General features: G+C 42.4%; 1 protein-coding gene across 4 annotated transcripts in view; it reads left to right on the forward strand.

The window, feature by feature from the left end:
* Positions 1-8,239: 8,239 nt before the first annotated feature.
* LOC109900626 (sentrin-specific protease 6) overlaps positions 8,240-24,402 on the forward strand; it is a 31,652-nt gene continuing 15,489 nt past the window's right edge. The window contains exons 1-9 of one of the 4 annotated variants that reach the window (XM_031837010.1): positions 8,340-8,771; positions 14,438-14,531; positions 15,029-15,092; positions 15,515-15,630; positions 17,350-17,505; positions 20,475-20,554; positions 21,332-21,420; positions 22,097-22,562; positions 22,979-23,220. In XM_031837010.1, coding sequence (XP_031692870.1) covers positions 8,744-8,771; positions 14,438-14,531; positions 15,029-15,092; positions 15,515-15,630; positions 17,350-17,505; positions 20,475-20,554; positions 21,332-21,420; positions 22,097-22,562; positions 22,979-23,220 — 1,335 coding nt within the window. In that variant the 5' untranslated portion in view covers positions 8,340-8,743. Of the gene's footprint in view, positions 8,772-14,437; positions 14,532-15,028; positions 15,093-15,514; positions 15,631-17,349; positions 17,506-20,474; positions 20,555-21,331; positions 21,421-22,096; positions 22,563-22,978; positions 23,221-24,402 lie in introns of all 4 variants that reach the window. The other 3 variants (XM_031837011.1, XM_020496328.2, XM_031837012.1) reach the window with 3 other exon arrangements.

Below are 24,402 nucleotides of genomic sequence, written 5' to 3' on the forward strand. Positions count from 1 at the left end.
ATACAGGTAACTGCCAAAATAATGGAAAAACTTGAGTAAATGAGGGATACAACGTATATTGAAAGCAGGTGCTTCCATACATACTTCCATAATTTAGCAATTAACATCCCATCATGCTTAAGTTCATGTATAAAAATGCTGGGCAGGCCATTATTTTGGAGTCCATGCTATCCGGGACCTTACCCTATTGAAGTTGACATTTAAAATGGTAAGGGTAGGGATAAAGGTTAGGGTTAGGGATGTCCCAAGGATCCCGGATAACATTAAGCATTATTGCGTGATGCCATCGCGTCAGCATGGGCCAACATACCTGTGGAATGTTTCTGACACCTTGTTGAATGCCCCGAATAATTCAGGCTGTTCTGGAGGCAAAGGGGCTCCAACCCGATACTAGATGTGTACCTAATATGCCATGGCAGTCTCAGTCACCAGATCTCAACCCAATTGAATACTTAAGGGGGGTTCTGGAGCGGTGCCTGAGACAGCACTTTCGCCCACCATCAACAAAACACCAAATTATGGAATTTCTCATGGAAGCAGGGGTGAAAGTAAGCCGGAGCGGTCCAGTCCTCCGGGAAAATAAATAGTTGGGGTATGCCGTACCATTTCAACATGAGCCTATAACACAATAATTAAAGCAAAGATGCCAAGAAAACTGTAGGCTATTATACTATTTATCATTACTGCATTTCTTGAAAAATGAGTGAATCGTCTTCAGAAAAAAAAGACATTTTGCGAAGGCAGAAATGAGTGACCGAGACCGAGACGCGCAAGGACAGCAGCGGACACATCAATTCAGGTTAAAAGTGTAGCCCTATTTGACAATAACCAAATTTCATTCATTAAACTTTTTGGTGTTTTGTAACATATGCATCTTTCCATTCATCAAATGGCATGTGCAGTGTATGGATGCGGGAATTATTTTAGAGTGAATGTGCGCAGGTAACCAGGATTACAGAAGCCTTTAGAAGTGATTGTTATTGTAATTTAAATATACCAATGTGTTTTCATTTAATTTAATTCCCTTAATCTATTTCATGAGAATTTGCAAGATTCTTGTTTGCATAAAATAGACAGAGACCAGTCTTATCAATAATAAGTAACATAATTTATTCTCGGAGCGCACTGCCACGTTACCACGAGCAACAATTTATATACAATAACGTCATTTCATTGCTCCTAAAATGAATTCTCCTCCTCTCGACCGGGTCAAAGGGAACTTTAAAAGTTCATTCTGAGTTCATTCTGAGTTCATTCTGACCCACATACACAGGACACACAACACAGCTGAATTAACTTTTGACTCCTCACCATTATCGATCACCACTTAGCTGACAGTTCTAATTAACAGAAAACCTAGGAATGCACTCACAGCCTTATCTAAAACACCCCAGAGCTCAGTTTCGTCGGTTCAACCATAGGTTAACTACCTTATCTGTTTACTTAATCCACAAACCATTCCTTTCTTCCTAGTTGGAATGGTGTTCATTAACTTTAATTACTCCTTGTCCGTGTCACACAATCCCTTCTTATGAACTCATATTGTTAGTCAGATATAATAAAACTGAGTATAAGTTTACTTAGTTACAGTTCTATTTAAAATTTGAATATTCTTTATTCATTTATTCATAATATTTCTAACAAATACACAGAAGTATATATTTTTAAACCTGCATATTTAGCTAAAACAAATCCAGGTTAGCAGGCAATATTAACCAGGTGAAATTGTGTCACTTCTCTTGCGTTCATTGCACGCAGAGTCAGGGTATATATAGTTTGGGCCGCCTGGCTCGTTGCAAACTAATTTGCCTGAATTTTACGTAATTGTGACTTAACATTGAAGGTTGTGCAATGTAACAGGAATATTTAGACTGATGGATGCCACCCGTTAGATAAAATACGGAACGGTTCCGTATTTCACTGAAATAATAAATGTTTTGTTTTCGAGATGATAGTTTACGGATTTGACCATATTAATGACCTAAGGCTCATATTTCTTTGTGTTATTATGTTATAATTAAGTCTATGATTTGATAGAGCTGTCTGACTGAGCGATGGTGGGCACCAGCAGGCTCATAAGCATTCATTCAAACAGCACTTTCGTGCGTTTTGCAAGCAGCTCTGCTGTTTATGAATTCAAGCATATCAATTCCTGAGATTAGGCTGGTATAACCGATGTGATGTGAAATGGCTAGCTACTTAGCAGGGTGCACGCTAATAGCGTTTCAAACATCACTCGCTCTGAGACTTGGAGTAGTTGTTCCCCTTGCTCTGCATGGGTAACGCTGCTTTGAGGATGGCTGTTGTCGATGTGTTCCTGGTTCGAGCCCAGGTAGGAGCCAGGAGAGGGACGGAAGCTATACTGTTACACTGGCAATACTAAAGTGCCTATAAGAACATCCAATAGTCAAAGGTTAATGAACTACAAATGGTATAGATTGAAATAGTCCTATAATTCCTATAATAACTACAACCTAAAACTTCTTACCTGGGAATATTGAAGACTCAAGTTAAAAGGAACCACCAGCTTTCATATGTTCTCATGTTCTGAGCAAGGAACTTAAAATGTAGCTTTCTTACATGGCACATATTGCACTTTTACTTTCTTCTCCAACACTTTGTTTTTGCATTATTTAAACCAAATTGAACATGTTTCATTATTTATTTATGCTAAATTTGTCACGCCCTGACCTTAGTTATCTTTGTTTTCTTTATTATTTTGGTTAGGTCAGGGTGTGACAAGGGTGGTTGGTTTAGTTTTGTATTGTCTAGGTGACCCTGCCTAGGGTTTTTGTATATCTATGGGGTTTTAGTATGTCTAGGTATATGTAGGTCTATGGTGGCCTGAATTGGTTCTCAATCAGAGGCAGCTGTTTATCGTTGTCTCTGATTGGGGATCCTATTTAGGTTACCATTTTCCATTTTGGTTTTGTGGGTTATTGTCTATGGTTAGTTGCGTGTCAGCACTATATATATATATATATATATATATATATATATATATTGAGCGTCACGGTCGTTTTGTTGTTTTGTATAGTTTTTAAAGAGAACGGTATTCATATCACGCTGCGCCTTGGTCTCCTCGTTATGACGAACGTGACTAAATAGATTTTATTGATGTATTATATTAAGTTAAAATAAGTGTTCATTCACTATTGTTGTAATTGTCATTATTACAAATCAATTATAAAAATCGGTCGATTAATCGGTGTCTGGGGTTTTTGTCCTCCAATAATCGGGATCGGCGTTGAAAAATCATAATCGGTCGACCTCTAATCTATATACAGTATCTGTCACGTCTGCTCCCAGAGCGCCAGGCTGCCCAGCATTACTCACTCATGCCACCATCATGACGCACACCTGCCTCCCCATCACACGCTACAGCAATTATTGGACTCACGTGGACTCAATCACCTCTGTCATTACCTCTCCTATATTTGTCAGTTCCCTGGCTCTGTTCCCCGCTGCTGCATTGTTTGTCGTCTGTCCTTATACTAATCGGTGCTGATGCTGTTGCTTGTTTGTTCCATGTTTGTTCAAATTAAATGTTGACTCCCCGTACTTCGCTTAACATCTCCAGCATCGGTTCTTACAGTATCAGTCAAAAGTTTGGGCACACCTACTCATTTAAGGGTTTTTCAAATTTGTACTATTTTCTACATTGTAGAATAATAATGAAGACATCAAAACTATTAAATAACACATATGGAATCATGTAGTAACCAAAAAAGTTTTAAACAAATCAAAACATATTTTAGATTTTTCAAAGTAGACACCCTTTGCCTTGATGACAGCTCAAGGTCATTGGCCACAGATGAAATTACATCAAATCACGGTATATCTACCGTAGCTTTGATTGGAATGATCATGTCAACATGGTACTTTCTAAATATTAGCTATCAAGCTAGACAAGCAGTCATCAACGTGAATCAAGTCGACAATCTACTGGCAAATCCTTTTCAATCCTTTTCATTTGAAGAGAAATTATAGATAAAACATATTGGTGCTGATCGGCTATTGGACATAAATATTACACAAGTTGGAAATCGTAAATTCAACAATGAGTGGTTTGGAAGGAATCAGTGGCTAACTGCAAGCTTGGCAAAGCAATCACTAGCCTGCTATTCAGTGGAGAGGATGTGTGGTCCAAGTCTGGGTTGAAGGGTCTCTTTTCCAAGCTTAAAAGGACAAACATTCACTCGCAACACACCATTGACCAGAAAAGGTTGAATACATTGGCCATGCTGTCAATCCAGCATGACTGCTGCCGTGTTCAAGACAACTGGGAACTCCAAAAACAACGAGCTCCAACTGGGAAAATAAGTTTTGAATGGACCTCCAACTCGGAATTCCAAGTCTGGAACTCTGGCCTCTTTGTAGAGCGCCAACCTGAAGATCCCTGATATCATGATTTGACCTTGTTTTTTTTCTTGAGTTCCCAGTAGTTTTGAAAGCACCATAAATCCATAGAATGCCAGACTTTGATAACAAAGTTTGATGACAAAAAGTTTGCCCACAAGAAAGACCGCCATGCCACCTTCCTGTTCAAGTGAGCAGAGCAAAACAAGTTGAGTCCGAAAATGTATTGTATGCTGCTGCATAAATTATGTAATATGCCAGGGAAATATTTGCATGTATACTGTAGCTAAGAAAATAATACTAAGTTTATGTTCTGTAGTACGCTGTTAGTAGCCCATTTGTCTCACCCTAATAATTTGGTCCCTTTCCCCCTCATAACATACTGTTCTGACTTGGTGCTGCAAATGCAGCCTATAGCCTGTTTTAGAGAAATGTAATCATCGAATATTGTAAGAGCTTTCATTTTCTGCTTATATGCCCCCTTTATTTATCCTACGGTTTTGACTTGTGTACAGGGAGAATACTGTAAGAACGGCCCATGTTCTGAATTCTGTCGCTGTATATAGCCAGGTGTAGCGGTGGTAAGGATTCTGCTGTTGGGACAGCTTTATAATTATCTTCTTTGTATATATCAATGATGTCGCTCTTGCTGCTGGTGATTCTCTGATCCACCTCTACGCAGACGACACCATTCTGTATACTTCTGGCCCTTCTTTGGACACTGTGTTAACAACCCTCCAGATGAGCTTCAATGCCATTACAACTCTCCTTCTGTGGCCTCCAACTGCTCTTAAATACAAGTAAAACTAAATGCATGCTCTTCAACCGATCGCTGCCTGCACCTGCCCACACGGTTCTGGTTTAGAATATTTGGACAACTACAAATACCTAGGTGTCTGGTTAGACTGTAAACTCTCCTTCCAGACTCACATAAAACATCTCCAATCCAAAGTTAAATCTAGAATTGGCTTCCTATTTCGCAACAAAGCACCCTTCCCTCATGCTGCCAAACATACCCTCGTAAAACTGACCATCTTACCGATCCTTGACTTCGGCGATGTCATTTACAAAATAGCCTCCAACACCCTACTCAACAAATTGGATGCAGTCTATCACAGTGCCATCCGTTTTGTCACCAAAGCCCCATATACTACCCACCACTGCAACCTGTACGCTCTCGTTGGCTGGCCCTCGCTTCATACTCGTCGCCAAACCCACTGGCTCCAGGTCATCTACAAGACCCTGCTAGGTAAAGTCCCGCCTTATCTCGGCTCGCTGGTCACCATAGCTGCACCCACCCGTAGCACGCATTCCAGCAGGTATATCTCACTTGTCACCCCCAAAGCCAATTCCTCCTTTGGCCGCCTCTCCTTCCAGTTTTCTCCTGCTAATGACAGGAATGAACTACAAAAATCTCTGAAACTGGAAACACTTATCTCCCTCACTAGCTTTAAGCACCAGCTGTCAGAGCAGCTCACAGATCACAGCACCTGTACATAGCCCATCTATAAATAGCCCAAACAACTACCTCTTCCCCTACTTTATTTATTTATTTATTTTGCTCCTTTGCACCCCAGTATTTCTACTTTGCACACTCATCTACTGTCAAATCTTCCATTCCAGTGTTTTAATTGCTATATTGTATTTACTTTGCCACCACGGCCTATTTATTGCCTTATCTCACCTCATTTGCTCACATTGTATGTAGACTTATTTTTCTACTGTATTATTGACTGTATGTTTGTTTTACTCCATGTGTAACTCTGTGTTGTTGTGGATAAATAAAGGTGAAATAAAAAAAATAAAAAAAATATTACAATACCTTATTAAATATTAAAATATATTCATATTTCATTTATGAACATAATACATATCAATTCCTAACCTTTTCTGGCCATAATGAATTCCTATTCCCGAAGTAGCCATACAACAAATTACCATGCGAATCTCTCATTTAATTGGGCCTATTAGATAGGCTATTATAACAGGCAGTTAACCCACTGTTCCTAGGCCGTCATTGAAAATAAGAATATGTTCTTAACTGACTTGCCTATTTAAATAAAGGTTAAATAAATCAATATAATGACAGTTTTTGCTCTATGCATCCCAAAGGGAGTGCGGTTTATAACACACAGTAGAATTGAACAGGTGAACAGACAGTTGATCTTTTGCATTTAAGTATGTAGGCTACCACTGTAAGTAGGCCTGCTGTAGTTTATTATTTTTTGACTAGACAATGTTCCTGCAGGCATTGCATCATATTTAGGTTAGGGAAGAAGTAAATGCAAAACTTTGAATTCAAAGGAGCTGTTTACAGGTCCACAACAATGTGCAATTGTTTTTGTCTTCCAGACACTTGTTCAGATAGTTTACAGCAAATGTCACCACAAAAGAAAACATTCTGCCAACACCTCCAAAGACATTTAATCAAGTTCGCCATTGCTATTTCATTTACAAGCATTTTGCTACACTCACAATAACATCTGTTAAAAATTTGTATGTGACCAATACAATTTAATTTAATTTGGGATACTGTCTTGGCCTAATTCCAATACTTCCAAAGGATACATGCACCTTTTATTGTCACTATAAAAGGTGAATGTTGGGTGTTTTTCAGGTGGTGTTATAATGCTTGTTTATTCCTGCACTGTTTAAAGACAGGTCTGATTTATAATCAGAAAATGCTTATGTATGGCGCACACCAAGTTTCTAAATCTCAACATTTTTGTGCATGAGCACACAGATATTTTGTATAAAATTTACACAACGGCTATAAATGATACCCCTTAGGAGTGGAAGAAGCTTTGTACCAATGATGCATATAAACCCTGGATTAATGATGCTATGTATTGGCCAATGAGAGGCTTTGAAGCCACCGGGAGGCCATATTGGACCTCCCCAAAAGAAGCAGTCCTCTATAGGGATGAATGGTATTCTACAGTATTTAAATTAAACTTTTCAACAACAAAATTACATTTATTTTTTAAATTATACTTTCAGGAAAATGGATGGCAGGTTAGCGCGTTGGGCCAGTAACTGAAAGGCAGTTGGTTCCAATCCCCGAGCCGACAAGGCTCTGTCGATGTGCCCTTGAGCAAGGCACTTAACTATATTTTCTCCTGTAAAATAAGTCACTCTGGATAAGAGCTTCTACAAAAATGTAAAAATGAACATGTTTTTATAGGCCCATATTTTGTAATGTTTTATTTGTATGTTTAATTCACATAGTATAATTGAAAAGTATGCATTAAGGTGTTTGTAATATAATAAATGTGGCAAAAACACGTTTGAATTAATAAATGCATTTCTACAGCTTGCAAAATATGTTTACGACGTGGGGGAGTGCCAGGATGGAGGCGTGGGGCTTCAAAACAGCATCCCTCGATGTCATCTAGTGTATATATCAATTACTGAGATGGTTGTAAACGCAGCTACTGGAGAGTTGACTCCACCTATCAGTTGTCTGTGGTTTGGGAAAGTGAATTGAGGGACGTGGTATTTCAGAGATCAGTGTTGCTGTGAACAGTTGCTGAACAGTAGGGATGGGACGATTTTTCTTGTTCGTCTAGAAAATTGACTTTGCTATCATCAGTAGGCTTCATCCATGGCCGCAGGAATATGTTTTGGGTTGGGGATGCTGTTAGGTTGAGGGTGCTGGTATTTTTCTCCATTCACACAGGAGTAATAAATGCCTAGTTCACAAAATGTGTGTGTGTGTGTGTGTGTGTGGGGGGGGGGGGGGGGATATATACATATATTTTTTTTATTTTGTAAAAAAATAAATTAAAGCACCCCTGGGGGGTATATAAAAAAATAAGCACCCTACTTCACGTGGATATGGCTACACCAAATATTTTGTCACTTCGTTGCACACAAGCCCAATGATTTCCATGCAATAATTTGTCAGGCAGTTTATCATGGCAGATGACTGTAACCATGGGTGCATTTAGAGCCTACTTACAGTAGCTTTGCAAGCCCTTACCTTCACAGACAGAATAGGCTACGTGGAGGCAGCAGCAGCAGATGATGTGCCCAAATCGACGCACGTATTATTTTGATAAAAAAAAAAATCTAGCACCTGAATGAGTAATAATAACAATAATTGGCAAATCAATAGGAGCATTTCCAGTCAATTATTATAGCTACCAAATAATGTTGGCCATGCAGTTTATAGCTAGCTAGCTACTTTGTAACAATCGAATGAACACAATGTGTGTCGCGCTAACAAAATAATTCTGAGACCAGTACGGTACATTTGGCAATTTTTTTTTTGGCTACAAAAAAGTAATCGACACATTGTTCAAAGAAACACAGAGCCTAATCGCGAGCCCGGGTCGCTGATGAGAAGCAAACACCATCTGACAGAGAGAACATGGAATAAACCATGGCCCACAATATAAGATTTTTTGAAGGTAAGGTGTTACTATATTCACCTAATAGCGAAGACAAGGCAATGTCAGTTAGCATGAGACGCCATCAGATACATTGCACGCGTGTAAATGTGTGTTCAATCATGTTCAGAGCGAGCTAGCTAGTTAACTAAAGTTCGTTATGACTTGCAGACCTAACTACATGTATTCGCATAACTTACAGCTGCTGTGACAGTGCATGGACAAAACGACTTAACTAATATGCACGATTTAAAATTGAATCATTATTAGTAAATCTACTAAACTAGCTAGTAGCTATTGTTGATGATAGCTAACTTGCCCGTGTAACGTTGGCTATGTCTGGCTATCAGACTAGCTGGTACTAGCTTGTTAGCTGGCCACATATCGTAGGAAATTCTACACTAATTGACTGAAACGTTTACGCAGTATTTTACAGTATTAACGTTAGTTAAATAAATATCGATAGCTTGCTGTGGCATGGGGTAAAGTTGTAACGTTACTGTACTTGCGAACGGCCAGACAGCAAGGCCTAGCTAGCTAACGTTAGTTACCTAATTGTTGACGGGCCTTCCTGTCAACTAGTATATACTTTTACAAGTAATTTTTTATTTCATATATAGCGACATAGTTTCAACAGTGGATCAACGTATCGTTATTTTTTGGTTAGCTAGCTACATATAAACAATGTATTCTTTAGGCTTTTTAAGGTAAAGCACAGCCAGGGCTCTTCATTTCAAACAGCACATAACAAAGTTAGTAGCTAACTAGTCTTGTGGTGTTTATGTAAATAACCAGCAACCCAGGAAGGACAAAGCATATGCTTTATCTATATAACATGAATGTTTCTGCATTGTACAGATGCACACGTAACAGTAATGCAATGTCAAATAAGCTAGTTAATTCACAAAAATAAGAAAGGGACTACTTCTGTAGCTAAGCACCATGCCAGTGTGGAATGTAGTGTCTCAGATTCAGTGTGTCCCACAGGGGTGGGGGAGTTGAGGCCTATTGCTCCATAGAACACAACTTCAAACAAAACACATTTTAATATATATTTTTGTATTAAAGGTGCTGCACAGTCATCCAATTTCCCAAGTAAAAATATCCTGTGAATGACCAAAACATCACCCATATTATTTGTATGCTATTAAAATGCACATAATTTAAGAAATCAAACATGTTCTCTCATCAGAACATCTGAAAAAACAGCCTGGGTGGGGAGTTTATAATTCTGAGCTCACCTTGACTGAGAGCTCTTTGAAACACCATTGTGGTCGTTGCCAGGTAACAAGGTAAACAATGGACCACATGTCATTGATGACCAGGTAAACAATGGGCCACATGTTATTCTGAGCCTACATAGTATGCATCAACCCATTTTCTCTGTAAAATGCTCTCATGGTCAACAGAGCTGATCATGGACTGTTGGATATCAGACAACAGCAGCAAAACACAATTGCATTGCTATTGTTTTGTAGCTAATTACGGAATACAGTTCACTGATACTTCTTTACAATAATTAGTAAAGCCTGAGTCACCTTGGAAACTTAGAGATTAGAAAATGTACATGAAAACAGCTTACAATAAGTGTACTGGACAATTTATTTGTGCCTCTGCATTATAAGTGACAATATGTTCAGAATTGTACACATGACCAAAAGTATGTGGACACCTGCTCGTTGAACATCTCATTCCAATATCATGGGCATTAATATTGAGTTAGTCCCCCTTTGCTATAACAGCCTCCACTCTTCTGGGAAGGCTTTCTACTAGATGTTGCAACATTGCTGCGGGAACTTGCTTCCATTCAGCCACGAGCATTAGTGAGGTCGGGCACTGTTGTTGGGCGATTAGGCTTGGCCCGCAGTTGGTGTTTCAATTCATCCCAAAGGTATTCGATGGGGTTGAGGTAAGGGCTCTGTCCACGCCAGTCAAGTTCTTCCACCCTGATCTCGACAAACCATTTCTGTATGGACCTTGCTTTGTGCACGGGGCATTGTCATGCTGAAACAGGAAAGGGCCTTCCCCAAACTGTTGCCACAAAGTTGGAAGCACAGAATTGTCTAGAATGTCATTGTATGCTGTAGCGTTAAGTTTTCCCTTCACTGGGGCTGAGGGGCCTAACCTGAACCATGGAAAGCCCCAGACCATTATTCATCCTCCACCAAACTTTACATTTGGCACTATGCATTGGGGCAAGTAGCGTTCTCCTGGCATCCGCCAAACAGATTTGTCCATCGGACTGCCAGATGGGGAAGCGTGATTCATCACTCCAGAGAACACATTTCCACTGCTCCAGTCTAATGCCGGAGAGCTTTACACCTCTCCAGTCGACACTTGGCATTCCGCATGGTGATCTTAGACTTGTGTTTGGCCATGGAAACCCGTTTCTTGAAGCTCCCGACGAACAGTTCTTGTGCTGACTTTGCCTTCAGAGGCAGTTTGGAACTCAGTAGTGAGGGTTGCAACCGAGGATAGACAATTTTTACTCACTTCAGCAGTCTGTGGCCCCGTTCTGTGGCCTACCACTCAGCTGTTGTTGCTCCTAGACATTTCCACTTCACAATAACAGCACTTATAGTTGTTCTGGACAGCATTAGCAGGGCAGAAATTTTACGAACTGACTTGTTGGAAAGGTGGCATCCTATGACGGTGCCCCGTTGAAGTCACAGCTCTTCAATAAGGCCATTCTACTGCCAATGTTTGTCAATAGTGATTGCATGGCTGTGTGCTCGATGTTATACACCTGTCAGGGTGTGGCAGAAATAGCCGAATCCACTCATTTGAAGGGGTTTCCACATACTTTTGTAAATGTAGTGTATGTAATGATCAGACATATATTTGATAATTTACAGTAGGCCAGCATAGCCAAAATATTGATCAACATGAACTGAGAAATAATGGTGAGACATTTAACACCCCAAACATTTGAGCCAGAAGCCTAATACCCAACCGCAGGACCCCATTGCTTCGTACAATTTGTACCAGCTGCAGTCATTTTTCATACTTGGGTCAAACTACTATGAACTGGTTTCATCCAAATATCATCCAGTTTGATGAAAAACCTGAACCTTTAATTGTAGACATGACCAATTAGGCTAAGTAATAGGCCTAAGTTATTCACTGCCTGTGCAATGTGCAGCAAGGAAGTAGTTGATATGGGGACAGTTTATGCAACCCAAAGGCATGTTGATCAATGAAATTTACTGGATTAGCTTGGTTTATTTTTTTTTTCTTGCTATACTACATTGCTATCTTTATAGACCACACCCTGTGAGAGGGGTCAGCAGGGCTCTAAAGTGTGACTAAATAATTTATTTTCGGGACCACTGTGTGACAAGGAAAAACATCTCCCAAGATAATAATTGTTGTAAATGATAAGGCTTCGCTGTACCTCTGTTTCCGAGTCCCTAGAGAAAAAAGTGTGCAGATTCGATACAGCAAAATATCTGTCGGACCCATATTAATGGTGCAACATTTTTCCTACTATGGAGTGGATTGCCCGGACCTTATTTTGCATTCATAAACCACGTCCGGGGCCATTCTAAAACTGTTTGTGTGTTGTTTACACTTTGTTCAGTCATGGCTTGCTAGCTAACAGCCTGGTAACTACCAGCATATCCAAACATTTGGGGTGACAGAAAGGAAAAGGGACAGCTTCTTCAGAAGATCAATGAATGAATTACATCTCTCTTGCATGTTATCATTCATATCAACATTTGAGCTTTTCTAATAAACTCTTTACAGTGTTATTAGTTCCTAGCAGGGGTTGGAACCAAAATTATACTGTTTTTGACTGTGAAATATAGGCCCTCTGGCAAATAACACATCCCCAGCTTCACTACTTATCCTGCTGCTGTGCCAGATAGTGCTGATTTTAAATATTGGACATGTATTTTACTGCAGGGAGAATTATCAATTTAATAATAGCTCAGCTATGGAAAACATTTTAAGTGCCTTAATGGTTTCATACAGGGTAAATCCATATGAATTCAATATCTTTTTGACAACATCCCTTTTGATTTAAACACAACTTTCCATACATGTTTGCACATGGAAGAAGTGGTCAGAAAGAGTCAGGAGATAGAGGTGCTCAAAGTTGACCCATTTTGCATTTCAGACTGAGACTTCCATGTCTTCATCACTGGAAAAGATAAATGGTTGATTTTGATCATTCAGAGACTCTGATTTTTTTTGTAGCTTAGACCCTAGAAAGCTTAGAGGTGTTTGTGTTGTGCCCACCATCGGTTGAGACACAACATGCTATTGAATAGAGGGTCGGTGTCAATTCAATCATATAAATAGAATGCATAGAATGGACCCATCTCTTCAGACCACTGCAATGTAGCTGGTACACCACTGAAATTGAATTGAAATTGGAACTAATAATTACTACCACAAAGATAGCCGCCGGTCTACCCACCGTCGAATGCCAATTTAAATGTTCATGTATATTCCAATATCTATATTTCTATAGGTTTCCATTGGAGGATTGAAGGTATAATTTAAAACAACAGATATTCCCATTCAAGTCAACATTCTCTGATGTGTGGAACTCCAACCATGTTCACCGGACCATTTGAAAGTCTTACATTTAAAATTGTTTTCCCATTTTAGTACATTTATCAGCCAAAACAACATGACATCCACCCTGTATGAGTCTCAACCAATGGCGGGTACAACACAAAAACCTCAAACGCTTATAAAATAGGGTCTAAGCTACAACATATGCGAATGTGAAAAAAAACATTAAAAAAAAAACATAAAAAAAAGGTATTTAACCCCCCAAGAAATTATAAAACAGATTGAGAAACCTGTTTGTAAGCTTTTTAAATTATATCATTCTCAACTGTCTTTCTTTTCCAGTGATGAAGACATAGATGTGGGGTATGCAAAATAGGTCAACTTTGAGCAGCTTTAGCTCTTGAATGTATTAGCATTAAGGTCCAAAAAGTAACTTAATGGGAAAATATGTATGGAAGGTTTTGTTCAAATCAAAAGGGATGGTATCAAAAAGGGATTTACCCTACAGAGGTAAAATGTCTTTCCTTATCCCCAGACATTGATACGGGGAGGCCTACAATTACGTGATTGCAAGAATGACAGGGTGACAACACCGAAAATAAAACACAACTTCTGAAAGCATCATTCATATTGCTTTTAATGAAAAAAAAAACGTTTAAAAAAGTGTTTTTATCCAAACTAGCTATTGTGATTCTCGTGAGATATTACAACTCCAAAATGTCTCATTTTCGAGCAGCATATTGCTAAGCCTCAAAGGCTGTTGCAAATGTTTGAGAGTCACCAGGAAATGAGTCTTGTGGGTCAGAGAGAGGGGGAGTAGCTCCTTGGTACCACCTGCTCTGTTCTCAGCTGCCAATGTGTCTCCTCTGCATACAGTTTTTTTGCAGGCATGAGTTGAGTTTTATTCATCAAAGAACATAGCAGGGATAGTCAGTGTTGACAACTTCACTTTAGACTGAGGCTTAACATCTGATTTATCTAATTAGATTTTAAGATCACACTTGAATCAGGTTGCTCTTTGATGATTTTAATTATACATATGGTGCTAATACAAGCAATGTTGCAATTATTAGTGAACTCCTGGAAGTACACATTACCATTTCAACTGATGCCTTCATTTGGCCTCGAATAACTGATGTGAGTTGTGGTTTATTATATTCAAGCTCTGGATAGATCACAGGCCAGGCGAGATGGAGGGTACAAGCAGAACTGGAGCTTTTCTCTTTCTGAAGGCAGTGAAGAGCAGAGGAGACACTAGTAAGCACTTCTCTCCCGGACCACATTTCAGCACTCAGCATCGCTGCACTGCATCAATTTGACCCCACTGTATCAATTTGACCCCACTGTATCCACCAGACTAAGATAGACCCCAAGTCTCTCTCTCTTCTGTGAATTACTATTCCCACTTGAGCCTGCCTGCCTGTCACCTCAATACACTGACACGCACGGCCACATGTACACACACACTCTGCATACAGAGCCATTGTGTTGAGATAGAAGTGTGTTGACTTTTGTTTTACACTAGAGCTACAACCTGACAGTGATGTTACTGTAAATCTGCAGTACATGTATCTCATCATAATCATGATGTTACATACAATGTATTTGTAATCCAATAATGTACTGTATGTATTTCATTAACTGGTTAAGTACCCAGTATGTTTATCCAATGGTAAGGCCTAAGTGGACATAAAACCAAGGCATTATCTAAGCATTCTCTTCCACCCCTTTTCTTGCTCTTCTTTTCTCCTAAGCAGCACATCGGTGGTGACCATGGAGATGGACAGACAGCAGCACTCCTCCACAGAGGGACAGAAGGTACTGTAGGCTAACTCCTCATCTAGCCCCCTTCCACACAACTCACATTTAGGTCATTGTTATTCTGCCCATCTTGCTCTCCTCTCACTATCTCTCTGCCAAAGTGTGTCTGCCAAAACGTGTCTGGCTATGCCATCCAGAGGACTCAGAACATTTAATCTGATGAACTTTATTGTGAATGTGATCTTACTTTAGGCTATTATAACAAAATCTTCAAAACATGTTTCTCTTGAACAGTGAACAAGGACATCAGATCAGTGCTGTTATTGTCATACTCTACAGGGGTGTATCCGTTTTTCATGCAGCATCACTGACATACAGAATTATCTATGTACTGTGCAGAAATGCCCTGCAACCTGCCATCAGATCCTGTGTTAATTACCTTCTCTGTTCTCTACTCTCAATCTCTCTCCCCACACCAGTCCCCCGCTCTTAGGCATTTCTCTTCTGCGGATCCCCTAAAAACACATGAAAACAGGCCAAATACAAATAATCACATAGGGGCTCTAAACAAACCAGGAAGTGACAAGAGGCTAAGGTATGACACATCACTGTTGCAAGTATCTCTTCAGTTCAAGTTGGAATGTTTTGCTGACAACTGCAAATACACTGCTCAAAAAAATAAAGGGAACACTAAAATAACACATCCTAGATCTGAATGAAATGAAATATTCTTATTAAATACTTTTTTCTTTACATAGTTGAATGTGCTGACAACAAAATCACACAAAAATGATCAATGGAAATCAAATGTATCAACCCATGGAGTCTGGATTTGGAGTCACACTCAAAATGAAAGTGGAAAACCACACTACAGGCTGATCCAACTTTGATGTAATGTCCTTAAAACAAGTCAAAATGAGGCTCAGTAGTGTGTGTGGCCTCCACGTGCCTGTATGACCTCCCTACAACCCCTGGGCATGCTCCTGATGAGGTGGCGGATGGTCTCCTGAGGAATCTCCTCCCAGACCTGGACTAAAGCATCCGCCAACTCCTGGACAGTCTGTGGTGCAACGTGGCGTTGGTGGATGGAGCGAGACATGATGTCCCAGATGTGCTCAATTGGATTCAGGTCTGGGGAACGGGCGGGCCAGTCCATAGCATCAATGCCTTCCTCTTGCAGGAACTGCTGACACACTCCAGCCACATGAGGTCTAGCATTGTCTTGCATTAGGAGCAACCCAGGGCCAACCGCACCAGAATATGGTCTCACAAGTGGTCTGAGGATCTCATCTCGGTACCTAATGGCAGTCAGGCTACCTCTGGCGAGCACATGGAGGGCTGTGCGGCCCCCCCCAAAGAAATGCCACCCCACACCATGACTGACCCACCGCCAAACCGGTCATGCTGGAGGATGTTGCAGGCAGCAGAACGTTCCCCACGGCGTCTCCAGACTCTCACGTCTGTCACGTGCTCAGTGTGAACCTGCTTTCATCTGTGAAGAGCACAGGGTGCCAGTGGCGAATTTGCCAATCTTGGTGTTCTCTGGCAAATGCCAAACGTCCTGCACGGTGTTGGGCTGTAAGCACAACCCCCACCTGTGGACGTCGGGCCCTCATACCACCCTCATGGAGTCTGTTTCTGACCGTTTGAGCAGACACATGCACATTTGTGGCCTGCTGGAGGTCATTTTGCAGGGCTCTGGCAGTGCTCCTCTTGCTCCTCCTTGCACAAAGGATGAGGTAGCGGTCCTGCTGCTGGGTTGTTGCCCTCCTACGGCCTCCTCCACGTCTCCTGATGTACTGGCCTGTCTCCTGGTAGCTCCTCCATGCTCTGGACACTACGCTGACAGACACAGCAAACCTTCTTGTCACAGCTCGCATTGATGTGCCATCCTGGATGAGCTGCACTACCTGATCCACTTGTGTGGGTTGTAGACTCCGTCTCATGCTACCACTAGAGTGAAAGCACCGCCAGCATTTAAAAGTGACCAAAACATCAGCCAGGAAGCATAGGAACTGAGAAGTGGTCTGTGGTCACCACCTGTAGAACCACTCCTTTATTGGGGGTGTCTTGCTAATTGCCTATAATTTCCACCTGTTGTCTATTCCATTTGCACAACAGCATGTGAAATCTATTGTCAATCAGTGTTGCTTCCTAAGTGGACAGTTTGATTTCACAGAGGTGTGATTGACTTGGAGTTACATTGTGTTGTATAAGTGTACCCTTAATTTTTTTGAGCAGTGTATCGTAATAAACCATTACAACCTGTGTATAGCAAAAACCTAATGTCGTTCCTCTGCTTCCTCTACTACAGTGACCTCCCAAACATGGTAGCAACGACGTCACCAATGCCTAACAGAACTGACTATTTAATAGTCAGCCCAACACCATCTCAAGGAGTTGTTCTACAGGGGAGACACTTTCAACACACCCGCAATGTTCCTGCTGCAATGAGGAAACCTGTCCAAAGGTATGAGTCCTCACTGAAGTCACACTATGGTCGTACTGCATAACATAGCATTTAGAGCTACCGAATGGTTTCATTTGACAAAATGCTTTTTTTCTCAAAGTAGTCGGTAGGGCTGGATCTCTAATCAGTCGAAGAGACATGTTACTCACTTTATTTAGGCTATCTGATCAATTCATTTTGGCGAATTGAAAACAGGTTTTTAGATAAACAGATACCTTATTTACATAAGTATTCAGACCCTTTGCTATGAGACTTGAAATTGAGCTCCGGTGCATCCTGTTTCCATTGATCATTCTTGAGATGTTTCTGAAACTTGATAGGAGTCCACCTGTGGTAAATTCAATTGATTGGACATTATTTTGTAAAGGTATACACCTGTCTATATAAGGTCCCACAGTTATCAGTGCATGTCAGAGCAACAACCAAGCCATGAGGTTGAATTAATTGTCCGCAGAGCTCCAAGACAGGATTGTGTCGAGGCACAGATCTGAGGAAGGGTACCAAAACATTTCTGCAGCATTGAAGGTCCCCAAGAACACAGTGGCCTCCATCATTCTTAAATGGAAGAAGTTTGGAACCACCAAGACTGTGTACGTAGGGAAATGAGAATACCTAGTCAGTTGTGCAGGGTAGATTAACTGGGTGGTGGCTGGCTAATGACGGCGACTAAAGTTCAGGGCAGGGTACCGGCTAGTGTTGACTATTTAACAGTCTGATGGCCTTGAGATAGAAGCTGTTTTTCAGTCTCCAGGTTCCAGCTTTGGTTCACCTGTTCTGACCTCGCCATCTCGAAGGTAGCATGGTGAACAGGCCACGGTCTGGATGGCTGAGGTCCTTGTTGATTATCTTGGCCTTCCTGTTACACCGGGTGCTGTAGATGTTCTGGAGGGCAGGCAGTGTGGCTCTGGTGATGTTGGGCAGACCACACCACCCTCTGGAGAGCCCTGCAGTTGCATTTGGTGCAGTTGGTGAAACAGCCCGACCGGATGCTCTCAATGGTGCATCTTTAGAAGTTAGTAAGGGGCCAAGCCAAATGTCCAAACAACCTCTGCTGTCTCCTGAAGTCCACCATCAGCTCCTTGGTTTTGTTTAAATTGAGGAAGAGATTATTTTCCTGGTATCACTCCGCCAGGGCCCTTATCTCCTCCCTGTAGGCTGTCTCGTCGTGCTTGATAATCAGGCCTACCACTGTTGTTGTCTGCAACTTGATGATTGAGTTGGAGACGTGCGTGGCCATGCAGTCATGGATGTACAGGACGGGCCTGAGCACGCACCCTTGTGGGGCCCCTGTGTTGAGGATCAGCGTAGTGGAGGTGTTGTTGCCTACCTTTACCACGTGGGGGCGTCCTGTCAGGAAGTCCAGGACCCAGTTGCACAGGGCGGAGTTCAGATCCAGGGCCCCAAGCTTAATGATGAGCTTGGAGGGTACTATGTATTGTGTGACCCAAGTCTGTGCCACATTGTTTAGTTTGAGCACCACTACGTTGGCAAGACCAAAAAAACGACAGGAAATATGTTGTTTAATGTGAGAGGTCAGGATTTTGAAAGTTGTGTAGTGTACACCTGGCTTTTGGCAATACACTCTACCAGGATCCATTTCAACGCACCCTCCCCCAGGTGGCAGCACCAACCAGGTTACAGACCAGGTAGCTAGGCCTAAGACCCCTAGACATAACCAGTCAGGTTACAGACCAGGTAGCTAGGCCTAAGACCCCTAGACATAACGAGTCTGGTTACAGACCAGGTAGCTAGGCCTAAGACCCCTAGACATAACGAGTCAGGTTACAGACCAGGTAGCTAGGCCTAAGACCCCTAGACATAACGAGTCAGGTTACAGATCAGGTAGCTAAAACTAAGACCCCTAGACATAACGAGTCAGGTTACAGACCAGGTAGCTAAAACTAAGACCCCTAGACATAATGAGTGCAGCAAAATCAGTCTGTTTGTTATTGGTTTCGTAAAAGCAAGACTAGACTTGCTCTCTTCATGTTCCTTTCTAAAGCAACCTTGACCTAAAAGAAAGGGAAGACATTGCACCCATGTGCTTAGCCATGCTTTGTGCTGTAATACATTGTAGTGATCTGAACTTTGTCCTGTTCCAACATTGTATTTTGTTCCATCTCATGCTGTAGTCAAAGCAGTGGTGCCTGTGGCCATGTGCGTTTATACTAACTAGCTACCATAATAACCTGCATCTATCCACCTTTGTGCATTTATACTAACTAGCTACCTTAATAACCTGCATCCATCCACCTTTGTGCGTTTATACTAACTAGCTACCATAATAACCTGCATCTATCCACCTTTGTGCATTTATACTAACTAGCTACCTTAATAACCTGCATCCATCCACCTTTGTGCGTTTATACTAACTAGCTACCTTAATAACCTGCATCCATCCACCTTTGTGCGTTTATACTAACTAGCTACCTTAATAACCTGCATCCATCCACCTTTGTGCGTTTATACTAACTAGCTACCTTAATAACCTGCATCCATCCACCTTTGTGCGTTTATACTAACTAGCTACCATAATAACCTGCATCCATCCACCTTTGTGCGTTTATACTAACTAGCTACCTTAATAACCTGCATCCATCCACCTTTGTGCGTTTATACTAACTAGCTACCATAATAACCTGCATCCATCCACCTTTGTGCGTTTATACTAACTAGCTACCTTAATAACCTGCATCCATCCACCTTTGTGCGTTTATACTAACTAGCTACCTTAACCTGCATCCATCCACCTTTGGTCTGGTTCTGTAGGGAAACACTGCTAGCATGGATACCCCACGTGTTGTTTCATCATATTAGATCATTTCCCCCTCCAATCTCTCCAATTGCATAACTTGTTTATCTCCAAATTTGAGTTATTGATTTGTTTACCTCGTTATGGTTGTTGACCAGAAAACAAAAGACTTTTGTTTTGAATGACTTCTGACCAGACTGTGCCGTTGTTCCCTCAGAAGAGACTACAGCACCACTCAACAGCAGATCCAAGCAGCAGAAGTAGAGAGTATCATCCTCACCTGTCCAGAGAGCCCAGGTAAAATGAGACAGGCACTGCCATTACATTCACTGTACTGATAGAATAATAGCAGCATGTTATATGTGGAGGCAGTGTACTACTAAGACCGTGTGGGTAAATGCTGCTTTCAGGATGTGATGTGGGACGGTAAGTGGGGGATGGAGGACGGTGTGTGCAGTCTCAAACCATGGTTTCCTATGTGGACACAGTGTGCTGTACGAAGATGGTGCGGTTAAATGCTACTATCAGGATGTAATGTGGGACTTGGTACTAGGTGGTAGAGGGAATAGTGGACGGTGTCTTGCTGGGAAGTCTGTCTCTAGCAGTGAAATCCTTTGCGGAGTGGTGCCTGGAGGGCAGTAGATCTGGGCTGAGCCTCCTGTCTGTCTGCCTAAGAGGGATTGCATCAGGCCTCGCAGATTAATCCGCCTGCAAAGCTCCTCTGAGAGGAAGGAGTGAGAGCGAGTGAGTCTGGCTGCCACAGATGAGCATGGAGAGGACAGTAGCACAAACAGGCAGTCAGGCTAGTAAAGCACACTGTGGCCCAGCCAGCTGACTCCGGCACAGACAAATATGACAGTATACAGTAATGATGATGATCACCTGGTGCTGCAAGGTGACCTTGAAACACTGGAAAACTGCACCTGTGTGAAACTTCCAAGGCCAACTTTCTCCACTATATTTTTTTGTTTGTCTTGAAGATGAGGCTGGTTCTCAACACGATCAATCGTTACTGCATGCTGTACATGACAGATGACTGTTTCCTTTCCATGTTGTCTTTTATTCCCTTTTAAGCCAACGACAGCGTGAGCATCAAGGAGCACAGTCGGAGACCCTTGCTGGAGGGCTGTTGTAGCTTTCCCTCGCAGGTTCAGAGAGTGGAGGTAAGAGCAGTATGAACTCACGTCGTCATCTGGGTCCGTATTCATAAAACATAGCCTTTTACACCATAATGGATAAGTTTATATGGACATGGGGGACCTGATCCTAGGTCAGCACTCCTACACTGAGACGATTTATGGATATGCCAGGTCCTGAAGTTAAAAAGAACCTGTGCTGGCTGGGCGAGTCTAGGATCATCTACTGGTTAGAGTTTACCATTATGGAGCCTTTTCTATGAGGACTGTGACCGTGCTGGACTGTAGTTACTGCTACTCCCCTCTGAGCCTCTCTCTCTCGCTCTCTGATCTCCCCTCTGGGCCTCACTCTTTGATCTCCCCTCTGGCCTCGCTCTCTCTCGATCTCTGATCTCCCCTCTGGTCCTCTCGCTCTTCTCTCTGATCTCGCTAGTCCACTATCAAACCATCCAGCCTGTTCCTTCCTGTCCGAGTCATACCTATTAATGTTGTGGCTAGAGATCCTATGAATAACTGAATAGGAGGAAGCATCTTGTTTATAATGTCTACCTCCGCTGTCCATTTCAACCAAAAAGAGCTGAGCGGTTTTAAGACAATACCCCTGAGCGATTTAGCAATGGTGTTGACTGATGTCAGAAGATACAAATAATTGAAGTGTAGCCTACCTGATGCTGAAATGTAATTGTCTTTGCCTTGTCTGCAGCCCCTAAATCCAGAAAGGAACCACACAGTGTGTGGGAAGTGTAGCAAATCCAGTGAAAGCCACAGCACGTGTGAACACTGTGGGAACTCCTTGGTGCTGGAGGTTCCCCACCTCTACCACCCCCCAGCAGCCCAGCCTACGTCCCCCACGCCCAGACCCCCCATTCGACCTCACCCACAGCACACCCACCCCCATCAACACCCATCCCCAGGACCAAACAGTCGACAGCTGACCAAGAATAGCTTCTACGGTTCGTCCTCGACCATGAGGGCGCTGCCGCTGCGTGTGGACACAGTGATGAACCCGCCTATTCCGGTACGCATCACCACCCGGGCCGGCCTGCCGCTGCCACACAACGGGAGACCAGCGGGGGTGGGGTTGGTGGGGAGCTGTTGCGCTGGAAAAGTCGCTGGCAACAAAGGCAGGAGGACGGCGGCCGCCAAGCAGCACGAGCTCAACGACCCCAGTAAGTCCACTGTCCAGGTATGCATCCCAAATTGCACCATATTCCATTTAGTGCTCTGGTCAAAAGTAGTGCACTATGTAGGGAATAGGGTGTCATTTGGGATACACACCTGGCCTGCTCAGTACTCACTCTTCACCTGCCTCTGTGCTGGTTAGTCTCAGGGTTTACTGCAGGCAGGTGTTGGTCCCTGTGAGAGGTAGTACACTACAGAAGTGGTTCATTTCAACCAACTGCACAGGATGTTCTCTGTAACCAACCACACAGCTCAAAACCACTAGCACATGTCTACATCTTACCTCTCTCTGTCAGAACTGTTATCAAACAAAGGCCACATTTCAGGATGTAAATCCCATCTTGTTGAAATAATTTATTCAGCTGTGTTGCGTCTGTAAATGACGACTCTGTTTGTGTTCCAGTTGTGCTGTCCAGTGACGAGGATGAGGCGGACAACGCCAGCACGGGCAGCGTAAACAGGCTGGACAACGTTTCCCCTCGCCCTGCTGACTCAGCCCACTCCTCACCGGCGCCCTCCGGAGGCAGAGTGGAGGCGGCAGTGAAGAGTAGCACAGGAGTGGAGCAGGAGGAGATCACTACTGACTTCTTCTCTGACGTCGACAGCAGAATTTCACTACCCAGAAGGAACCGCATGAAAGATCAGGTATGTCGTCTTTTAACATAAACTCAGCAAGAAAAGAAATGTCCCTTTTCAGGACCCTGTCTTTCAAAGATAATTTGTAAAAATCCAAATAACTTCACAGATCTTCATTGTAAAGGGTTTAAACATTGCTTCCCACACTTGTTCCATGAACCATAAACAATTAATGAACATGCAACTGTGGAACGGTCATTAAGACACTAACAGCTTACAGACGGTAGGCAATTAAGGTCACAGTTATAAAAACGTAGGAAACTAAAGAGGCCTTTCTACTGACTCTGAAAAACACCAAAAGAAAGATGCCCAGGGTCCCTGCTCATCTGTGTGAATGTGCCTTAGGCATGCTGCAAGGAGGCATGAGGACTGCAGATGTGTCCAGGACAATAAATTGCAATGTCCGTACTGTGAGATGTCTAAGACAGCGCTACAGGGAGACAGGACGGACAACTGATCGTCCTCGCAGTGGCAGACCACGTGTAACAACACCTGCACAGGATCAGTACATCTGAACATCACACCTGTGGGACAGGTACAGGATGGCAACAACAACTGCCCGAGTTACACCAGGAACGCACAATTTCCATCAGTGCTCAGACTGTCCTCAATAGGCTGAGAGAGGCTGGGCTGAGGGCTTTAGGCCTGTTGTAAGGCAGGTCCTCACCACAAATCCACCATCGCTGGACCAGACAGGACTGGCAAAAAAATGCTCTTCACTGACGAGTTGCGGTTTTGTCTCACCAGGGGTGATGGTCGGATTTGCGTTTATCGTCGAAGGAATGAGCGTTACATCAAGGCCTGTACTCAGTACTTAATTCACCAGATACTGACTGTTACTTTTGATTTTGACCCCCCGTTCAGAGACACATTATTCAATTTCCGTTAGTCACATGTCTTTGGAACTTGTTTAGATTATGTCTCAGTTGTTGAATCTTATGTTCAAATATGTACACATGTTCAGTTTGCTGAAAATTAATACAGTTGACAGTGAGAGGACTTCTTTTTTTGCTGAGTTAATATTTGTAAGTATTTTTCATTTAGACCGGGATAGCATGATATGAGTAGGGTCGGCCGGGAGTCCTACCCATGCTGGGGTGGTGTATAGGTGCTGTAGGCGACCCGCATTATAGTGTATAGGGTGGTACTTGTGTGGATACGTAATTAAGTTTTCCTCAATTCATAACTACA

The sequence above is a fragment of the Oncorhynchus kisutch genome, linkage group LG12 (assembly GCF_002021735.2).
Source record: "Oncorhynchus kisutch isolate 150728-3 linkage group LG12, Okis_V2, whole genome shotgun sequence".
NCBI lineage: Eukaryota > Metazoa > Chordata > Actinopteri > Salmoniformes > Salmonidae > Oncorhynchus > Oncorhynchus kisutch.